This window comes from Amphibalanus amphitrite, unplaced genomic scaffold (genome assembly GCF_019059575.1).
Source record: "Amphibalanus amphitrite isolate SeventyFive unplaced genomic scaffold, NRLGWU_Aamphi_draft 001072F_arrow, whole genome shotgun sequence".
Lineage (NCBI taxonomy): Eukaryota > Metazoa > Arthropoda > Thecostraca > Balanomorpha > Balanidae > Amphibalanus > Amphibalanus amphitrite.
The window spans coordinates 17,132-27,549 of NW_024882566.1; the positions used below are offsets into that span (position 1 = coordinate 17,132).

The 10,418-nt window shown below is 48.9% G+C and overlaps 1 protein-coding gene across 1 annotated transcript; it reads left to right on the top strand.

The window, feature by feature from the left end:
• Positions 1–2,784: 2,784 nt before the first annotated feature.
• Positions 2,785–4,301, top strand: LOC122369785 (shematrin-like protein 2). Its single transcript, XM_043344791.1, has 2 exons — positions 2,785–3,261; positions 3,682–4,301. The coding sequence occupies exons 1-2, from the start codon at positions 3,086–3,088 to the stop codon at positions 3,851–3,853; spliced, it is 348 nt and encodes a 115-aa protein (XP_043200726.1). The 5' UTR covers positions 2,785–3,085; the 3' UTR covers positions 3,854–4,301.
• The last annotated feature ends 6,117 nt before the right edge of the window (positions 4,302–10,418 follow it).

A 10,418-nucleotide genomic window follows, 5' to 3' on the forward strand; every position in this document is an offset into this window, starting at 1 on the left:
GAAGCAGCAAAACCACAGATATCCTCATTTTGGGAGGCAGGTGTTCGTTTGACAAAACAAAACAAGCTTACATGGCATGTCCATTTATCAATGCCGTGTCGTACCAAAACGTTAACGTAGGAATGATCGTGTGTAATGGGGCTAAGGCCATCACTTCTTACTATGCAGGCTGCAGCCATGATGAGAAATACATTTCTTATCTCTCATGGTGTGAGAGAAATATTTGAGCAGCAGCTCTATACCAGTGTCACTCAGATCTCTGAAAAGGGACAGGACAGCCACAGCTCTATTATATCGGGCCGGTGCCGCCGCCGCGGCACACCGGCTGGTTACCATACATATAGTTCCGTCGCAGACCGGACGCCAGTATCACCAGATAGAAACTGGAATCAGGATAACCGGTATAGCGACTAAGGGGTATACACTATACATGGACAGCATATCGCTCCGGAACTGACCTCCGATATGCAAACAGCATTACAAAAAGGCTAGAGTCGGCCGACCAGCCGAACATGAGCTGCTCCTGTGCCGCGGGACGAATAGCGACGAATAACGAACAACGAATAAGGAATACGGAATAACAGTTCCCTTGCCACTTCTTGTACGAGCTTCGAGGTGTAAAACGGGTGCTAGACGGAGCAGCGGAACACACCCACTCACTCACAACACCCACTCCTCAGCACTCTCGGCCCTTTTTCAGGGACCATTGACCACAAGTGTCCGGTCACATTCGTATAGTTAGTATTTCAGCCTGCTGTTGTGAAGCTAGCCGTAAAAGCCGATTGTTCCGGCATGGCAGCTGCAAGCAGTTCTTTCGGCATTATTTTGGCTTCGTAGATATTGGCCTGTTCGAGTGCCACTGCAACTCATTCGGGACTGATTTTCGCCCTGAGTTGTTTTCATTGCTTCTTTGTTATGACATCACTTTGGTTTCGGTCTCATCTTTCGGCTAATTGCAATATAACCTATTTTAAACTCCTGGATCTTGGATCTTTAAACTCTTTGATGGATCAGAGGGAATGACCAAGAGGAACAACACGTCACAAAGGGACCATTGAAATCACAGGCGCAGCGCTCGTACAGAAGTGAGCTAGCCTTCAGTACAGGTTTGGAATCTGAGGGCTAAGCTGTCTCACACCGTATGAGGTCGGATTAGCCATGGCGGTGAAGTTAATCTCAGCTCTAATTGTGTCGCATGCAGTTTAGATATCACGGTTGTAAGATATGGAATGGCCTCCACATTTACGACAATGCTCTATTGCCGAGTTTAGCAAATACCTTAAAAGTATAGCGGATGCTGGCGAATTAAGCGGTTAGGAATGTAGCACTGAAATGCGTCTTCTTCGAATGTGTATATTGAACTTTGCGAAAATTGTGGATAAGTGTGCATTGAAAATGTTAACAATGTTGTATGAAATGTGCCAACGGTGCGAGGCCGTGTTTTTATCTGTGCTTTTGCCAGTGTCCGTCGCAATGCCCACTTGCTTGTGGGCTGTGGCTGTTGGGTGAAACGAAAAATAAATAAAATAAATGATAAATAATACACCTTTAACCTGCTGTCAGATTTAAGCTATAAATTTGTTACGCAAATAAGCTCCTGATGCGTCGTTGTATGCATATCATATGCGGTCCTAGCACGCTGTGCAGGGCCAGCCTGCCGGCCGCTCGCCCGGGGCGCCGGACGGCGTGCTGGCGTTCCGCTCGGGAGGTCGGTGCAGAGGTCAGCGGCACTGCCCTTGCAAATGTGTACCTATACCTACAGTTGGCTACAGAATGATGGTCCACTCCTCACAAGCTATCAGTTGAACTGTTGACTGATATGCTAATAAGTACCGACTCTCCCGCAATTTAACGTGCCAATGAGCGTAGTTCTAGGTAATATGCCTATGCCTATGGTATATGCCTATGATGCAGTAGCGGCGGAACACCTTCAATTAACGGGGGCACTGCCGACTTTTGGTCCCATTCTTTCCATACAAAGCCCATAGGGCTAATGTAAAAATGTCAAAATTCAAGGGGGCACGGTGCCCCAGTGCCCCCCCCCCCCCCCGTTCCGCCGCCTATGCTAGGATGAGGCGTGAGCGTAGGGTCACATGGACAAAATGTGCCACTCAGCCTGAGTGCTGCGCCCAGCCTACCATTCCAGGCAACCATTTTCCTGTGAGAAATGGAGCATTATTCTAAAGTCAACTGTACCTATGTATTTTTACATCCATATTCCATTGTAATAGACGCAGGGCAGCGCGGGCAGGGGCAGGCCGTCTGGAGCGCCGCGGAGGCACCCTACATACATCTCTCCCCGGCCGGGGAGGTGTCCTCTAATTACCCTCCCTAGGACTGGGGTGGCACTAGCCTGATAACGCCGTCCTGGCCCGCCCAGACGGGCCCAATACTCAGCATCCGTCATATATTTCTTATAGTGTTGATGTTTTCTCAGCGTAAGTGTATTTTGCGAATAATTAAAACTTTAAAAAGCTTCTGATGCGTCTAATTTGTTGATGCCGTGCCGCGTCGTCGTCTTCTTATAGAAGTAATTTACTGAAGATTCGAATAATTTCTACTCGAATTAGCTTCATTACGTGATAATCTGCATGCTACCGAATCATTAGCGACATCGCCAACGGAAACCCCGCACCGCCTCCTGACCTTGTCTCAACACTGCCGCAAAGAGCTCATTTTCGCTCACCTTTGGCGGATCTAATCAGCATTTTCCCACGCGCAGTCACCTGCGGCATTTTCGCCGCACTTGCGGCTGACTCCAGCGGCAGGGCATGATCATCTAGCACGTCATCTGATCTTCACTCGCCCCTGAGCGCCATGACCTGCGGATAGTAAAAACCGCCCGGGTCAGCCACTTGTGGCGGTTGAAGCCTGAGGAGGTTTCCAAAGGTCGAGACCGGCAGACAGCCCGGGGATATCTAGGCGAAGTCGTACACCGCCCAGGCCACGCCCACGTGCACTTCAACCCAGTCACAGCTCGCTGTAACACACCAGTCAAACGTGAAACGATGTGAAAACCAACCGCACACACACATCTTTCCCACAACACCTCACAAGAGTATAAAACTGCCATCGTACCCTTCCAATGCATCACACTATCCAAGACCCTCTCAGTGCGTCTACCGTCTCCGAAGACTCCTCCAATATGGCCGCCGGTCGTTGTCTTTTCGCTGCGCTCTTCGTGGCTGCCCTGGCGACAGTGACCCTGTGCCAGTTCGAGCTGGGTGGTTACGGGAGCCCGTTCGACGCCGGATTTGGAGGGTAAGTTAAAAAAACCCTCTGGCCTATCCACGGCGACATTTAGCAACTCTGGTCAAGTTTAACTTTGTTGCTTTCTTCCATGAATATGTTTTATAATTTGTATAAAAATCACATAAATTAATCCTTAGATTTGCTTTGCAGACCACTAGTTAGGGATGCAAAATCCGAGCTTTTCAATTAGAAGTTATTATGTGAAATATACTGGCCGAAAATAGCGTTCAATACCGCCTTTTTGGATCCGCCAATGTATGAATACCTAGCTGGGTCAAAACCTAGGACAAATGCATACCAGAACATATCCAGAGAATACATATTCGGAGCGGAACGGTTTACATCATTCGACCTCTCAACATTTCTTCATCTAACGTCATCCGTTAGCATTACCTTCACTTAGCTAACACCCCGTTCATCCTCCATCAGGCCAGGAGGCTACGGCGGCCCCAGTGGCAGCTTCAACAGTTACTGGAACGGCTACGACAACGGCTACGGCGGTACGACGCTCTACCCTCGGGATGGAGCTGGCTACGACCCCGGCTACGGCCGTGGCTACGGAGTCTACGGCGCCGGCTATGGCTACGACGGGTTCTTCTAAAAATAGCACGCCACAGCCATGTTGGGGAAATACGGTTGTGATCTTTTCAGCCTGTAATATTTGGTATTTCTTCTGCGTTCAGTTGTTGACAAAAATTGCAATTTCGTTAGCGTGTAATCAAGTGGATTTGTGATCGTCATTCGTCATTGTCCAATCCAGTGATTTTGCGCTTGTATCATTCGGCATCCAGTCACCTGATGCCGTTACTCGACTCCATGCCCGTTCATCGTTCCTCTGACGTCACTGAGTTGGTCCTGTGACGTCATCAGTGTTGTGTCGCTGTCAGCTGAGCCCGCTGGGTGTCGCTAAGGGTACCAGAGCGGCGGCGCGTAACCGACTGGAAACACTGGTGGCGTGGTTGAATTTGTGCGGTTCGTATATCGGTTTCCCGCCGTTCTTGTGTCACTTGAAATTAATGTGTTGTGAAATACATGCATGTGCAACAGCAGGACGTAAAGTTGACGATATTCGAGCTCACGCAATATAGCTGGACGAGTCGAGCAGTGTAAAGCAGCGAGCAGCGTCGCTGGACAAACACCAAACACAACTGGAGTTGCGGATGATTGAGTGCAATTTAATAGCCGTTTATCAAAGCGGAAAAGCTTACGCACACGAGCATCAAAATTTCTAGGATATATTATTTGTTTTAATGCGAACCATCAAACACAACAGCTGTTTGCCCTTTGCAGCCAGGACTTTGTCGCTAAACCAAGTGCTCTTGTCCAATATTCAGTACCGCTTGAGATCGCGCTACATCATATTTTCGTTTATTACGGAGCGAGCGAAGCGAGCGAAGTCTTTCCTTAGATTAACGGAAATTTCTGAGTATGAGCGGCCGCCCGGCCGGCCGGCCGGCCGGCCGGCCGTGCGGACGCTTTTGCGAGGCTTATATCTCAGCAACCACTTGACCGATTTACACGCGGTAATTTTTGTAGGGTAGCTTCATTCCTTCTACCAAGTATTGGACTATTCCCGATGCATATAGGTGACCCCTTATGCACGTGCCACGTGCAAAACGAAGAGGTGTCAATTTTGTAATTGTTGCAATATCTCGGTAACTACTTGGCCGATTGCGCTGAAAGTTGGCATGTAGGTAGGCACCCACTAGGCACTGCATATCCATGTGCCAGAGTTGGGGTGCTGCTGCACGTGCGCACGTGCAGGGGTCGTTTCCAGATCTCGAGAACGGCTGGACCGATGGCGCTCAAATTTGGTACACGGTTAGGGACCAGTTAGTAGGGTGCCGTGCACAAGTCAGTTGGGACCCATTTTGCACGTGCGCACGTGCAGGGTGCCGCTCCTAGATCTCGAGAACGGCTGGGCCGATTGTGCTCAAATTTGGCACATCGCTAGAAACCGGTCAGTAGGGTGCCGTGCACAAGTCAGTTGGAGGTACCCCCTCGAAATTTCGCACGTGCAAGACTCACCCCCTCGCTCGCTCCGTTAGTCGCCCCAAAAGGCGCTATACTGGTTTTATTATTACCACAAACGTCACTTCCTCAGCTGTTATTTTCACAGTTACAGTGATAACAGCAATATTGTGACCTATTGAACTACGACACATATTTTAAATACCTATGTTAAAACCAAGTTCTATCTAAGGACAGGACATTCGTCTTTCAAGATATAGTTAACTGAAATGATAATTACGGAGCGAGCGAAGCGAGCGGAGTCTTACGTAGAATAACGGAAATTTCTGAGTATGAGCGGCCGGCCGGCCGGCCGTGCGGACGCTTTTGCGAGGCTTATATCTCAGCAACCACTTGACCGATTTACATGCGGTAATTTTTGTAGGGTAGCTTCATTCCTTCTACCAAGTATTGGACTATTCCCGATGCATGTGGGTGACCCCTTATGCACGTGCCACGTGCAAAACGAAGAGGTGTCAGTTTTGTAATTGTTGCAATATCTCGGTAACTACTTGGCCGATTGCGCTGAAAGTTGGCATGTAGGTAGGCACCCACTAGGCACTGCATATCCATGTGCCAGAGTTGGGGTGCTGCTGCACGTGCGCACGTGCAGGGGTCGTTTCCAGATCTCGAGAACGGCTGGACCGATGGCGCTCAAATTTGGTACACGGTTAGGGACCAGTTAGTAGGGTGCCGTGCGCAAGTCAGTTGGGACCCATTTTGCACGTGCGCACGTGCAGGGTGCCGCTCCCAGATCTCGAGAACGGCTGGGCCGATTGTGCTCAAATTTGGCACATCGCTAGAAACCGGTCAGTAGGGTGCCGTGCACAAGTCAGTTGGAGGTACCTCCTCGAAATTTCGCACGTGCAAGACTCACCCCCTCGCTCGCTCCGTTAGTCGCCCCAAAAGGCGCTATACTGGTCATAGGTATGCCTACTAGTCAATACTGACTTAGAAGAAAAACATTCAGCTTTTATACATACATTTCTGTCTATTTGGGCTTACACAACTAATACAAGCTTTATAACGGTTATCGCCTAAATGGCAAAACCGAAAAAGCAAAAACCGGTACATCATCGAGTTCACTTCATGTTCCTCAATGTCTACAGAAACTGGTGGAAGAAATTAACCCTCGCCGGCCGAGGGGGGGGGCGGGTGCCGCCCCCCCATAGGGTTTTTTCGCGATAGCTCCGAACACGCTGGCGATAGAGCTGAAACTTGGCATACCTGACCTTTGATACAAGCCGCATCTTTTGACACCAACCGCATTTTTGGGTCAGGTCAGGTCACTGACCTATGATGTCATAAGTGAACCTCTGCACGGTCTTCAGATGTCGCAACTTCGCAACGCCCTCACTGCCAGAGGAGATGTCACAGGGAAATGAAGCTTGCAGGAACTAGTATCCATTATGAGTCCCACAACTTGTATATCTCGGATTTTTCCTAAAGGTCATATGAGGTCAGGTCATTTTCGTGACCTCACCATTATAAGTCAATGGGGAAAAATGAAAACAGCTATTATGGCGCCGGGAACGATCTCCAACTATCTCAAGCACACAGAATCGTGATTTTATGCACTCCTTGCAAGGTTAGATGCGTCACTTTTGCAATGTTGACCTTGCGTGACGTCATTAATGACGTCATCAAGGTCATATTAGTTTTTCGTCAATAACTCTTGATCAAATTGAGCTAGCGAGTCGGGAAAGCCACCAATGGACTCAGGAAGATCTGCCGAATCGAATGATATGCGACATGACCCCTTTCGACCAACGTCGTGACCTGGGGGTGCTGACCTGACCTTGACCTGAGGTCAACACTCCAAGTTGACCTGACCCGGACAAAAAGTATATCATTCGACGCGCCTGAGCGAGACGAACACGATGCTGCCAAAATCGGCGCTCTGCGGCCGTTTTTTGCGAAGTTATTCACCAAAAACTGAACCGTACCTTGGGGCACTTGACCTGACCTCAGAGGTCACCGGTTGACCTGGGACCTTAAAATCGGGTACCAATCTCTGCGTCTCGTAACGGCGCACACGCTCGTTTTTTCCGCGACGCGCTAGCTCCACCAGGGGCGAAACGGCGAGGGGGGGGGTCGTACCCGCCCCCCCCCTCGGTATGTAGAAAACCAATAGGTCCGGCGAGGGTTAAAGAATTTAGATATAGATTTTCAGTTATAAATGCATGGTCAATAGAGTGGGAAAGTGCGCTTTCTTTGCCTTTTTGTAGTCACGTGTTACCTGCTGGCGACCCAACATCCGCACCACATAAGTCTGCAGAAGGCATGGCGAGAACTTCTACTGGTTATCGTGCGGTCACAAAAGGCTAGTCGTTACCACCTGGGGCGTATTTAGTATACCCAATGTGCCAGCACAATACATATTCCACAGCATGACCTTGGCCGCTCAAACTATGCAGACGTCATTTAGCTACAGTCGATAGCAAACACATCACACGCAAAACAACAGTAACTAGCCACATGACTAGTAAATGACTTTTCATCACATACCAGCAGCATACCTTTCACCCCTACACACCAGCCGTGTGAGTCGACAGTATACCCACTCAGTTTCTTGATCCCCCTGGTTACCTAGCCAGTCCTTCCCCATGGAAACGGCGCCCCAACTGACCGAGGCTGTGGGGTCAGCCCCCATCGCACAGCACACCACGGCAGTACACCTCGGCCGAGTCCCGACACCGCGGCTCGGCGCCGGGCGCTCACCATGGGGGGTGCTTCGCGAAGATTATCTTCTTGTCCAGCGCCACTGCTCTTGCTGTTGCTGGCTAACATCGCTCACCTGACCTCTGGGAGGCTGCCCGAGGGCATGTACGTGGTCAGGTCGGCCCCGTTCCTGTTCAAGAGTGAGGGCTTGCTGACAGAGCCAGCTGCGGTTCTTAGGAGCACCACCAAGGCCACTGAATGTGAGTTGGGGGAGGATGATCGGAGTCTACAGCTGCCGACGGCGTAATACCTATATCTGAAGCGGTATATGTCTCGATATGTCAAAGAGTCCATTTACCCCGTTAACATAAGCGTTAAAAGTAGCATGAAAACATGCATATCATTACCAGCATAAAAACAAAATCGAGAAACATAATCAAATCTATTGGATACATTTTTCTATAGGTAATGGTTACCACTAGCGTTATAAAAGCAGTGGCGCGGGAACCGGGGGGGGGGGGGCTAGGGGGCTGAGCCCCCCCCCCCCAGCTTTTCGGCTGGGGGGGGCTTGTAATGTATTTGAGCCCCCCCCCCCAGCTGGAGGAATCGAAATCGGAAATCTACCAAAATAATTTCATAGATTCATACAATAGGCGTGGGAACCGGGGGAGGGGGTAGTGGGGGAAGCTTGCCCCACAACTCTGCGGCCGTGGGGGCGGTGCCCCACAACGTTTCATGAGGCCAGGAACCGTTGGGCAGCTTGTCCTCCCCAAATTAGGGGTTGTGGGTCACAAAGGAAGAAAGCATGTAAGTGAAAAATCCACCTATTTCACTGGCTCGGCAACTCATTTGGCAGATAAAAACCTTTACCCCAGGTTGCCAAAAAGGTAGTTTCTTCCCTCAGCTGAGACGGAATACCTCACTTTTTGAAAATATTTTCGTTTTTTTTTTGTTGTTGTTGAAAAGGCCAAGGTCTGAAAAATAAGTGGCCTAAAACCGGTGAGAAAACTAGCTTTGGGGGTACCCTAGCCCGGCAGTTGCTGGGGTATTTCGCCACCCACCGTTTGCTGGGGGGGGGGGGGCGTTAAACGCCCCCAGCCGATAACTCGAGAACCAATAGGCGCAGCGAAACGCACGAGGCGGCAAACGAAAGAGCGCGACGAGACGCTTCAGATGAGTACTTTAAAGTTGAATTTTGAGGTCACAGGTCGGGTCAAGGTCAGGTCAAACACCTGAAATCGGGCTTTCAGTAGCATGGACTTCAGGACTTCGCAATGAGCGCCTCTCGTCATAAACTCTGTCCAAACGGTGCACAATCCATCATATAAGGCCTACAAGAGTGTCAGCTCCATGTAGGGGTCAGTCAAGCATAGGTCAGGGTCAAGGTCAGGTCAACCGGGTAGGCACATATCCCCGAAAATCAAAACTGATATTCGCAGCCTGTGACGCATGTTTTATAGGTAATTTGGGGCGTAAAACACGATGGTGACATTCATTTTATCATATGTGTACGTGTTTGGCTCAAAAAGTTCAATTTAAGAAATGCATGTATCATGGTCGTGAAGTAGTCACGAAAAATTGCCAAGATTCAGTTCAAGATTATGGAAAATGCGGAACGATAATCAATAATCGAAGATAGCCATTTGATTGATCATGGTATTGGCAGTCTAATGGCGTTTACGGCATGTCTGTATGTCTATTCTGTGATTTTATATGATTTTTTGAACATATGCCGTTTTTGGTCGAAAACTCAGAAATCATGACGTCACTAAAACCTCGATATCTCAAAAATTTTCCGACCGATTTTTTTGAAACTTTGTCACAATAAACTTCAATCAATTCCCTACAGGTACCCAAAATTTGGCGCGCCTGCGGCGCGCCGTTTTATGCTATGGCCCGGCGAAAAAAGTGGGGGCGTTTAACGCCCCCCCCAGCAACTCGCGGGCTAGGTTGATTTCTATGATGGTTCAGCCCCCCCAGTCTGGAAGAAGTTCCCGCGCCACTGTATAAAAGTCTTAACGCCACCCACCACCACGCAAGAACACAGGACAAGATTCAAAATATTATCGAGGCCAGTATGCCAGAAACAGTTTAGGATAACTTTTTTTCTAATACTCAAAACGATTATCAATCGGCTTTAGCTAAGATAAAGTATTTGCCTGTAAGTTGAAAATAATTTCATCAGGATGAAATTCGAGGACAGTTTTTAGTTTCAAGAAGACATTTTGGGGAGTTCATATTCTTGCGGCATCCAACACTGGATCTTTTCTGGATCAGATATCTGAGCTTTCACAGGATAGGATATCCGATATCCGTAGGCGATCAATGCTATGCTTCTATGGTCAGTTCAGGACAATGCTCGCTAGGACTGTGATGTTTTTTGTCCATCTTATGGTCACATTAGCATTACATTTCAGGCATTGTCATAAAGGTATTCATTTGTCAATTTTCCAACAACACATTGAATCGCCAAGTCGATACTGGTGCCCCTATTG

Excerpts from the sequence above, each read along its gene's own strand:
- LOC122369785 (XM_043344791.1), top strand. The coding sequence starts at position 3,086 with ATGCATCACACTATCCAAGACCCTCTCAGTGCGTCTACCGTCTCCGAA. Across the intron at positions 3,262-3,681 it reads TTCGACGCCGGATTTGGAGG|GCCAGGAGGCTACGGCGGCC; the intron begins GTAAGTTAAAAA and ends ATCCTCCATCAG.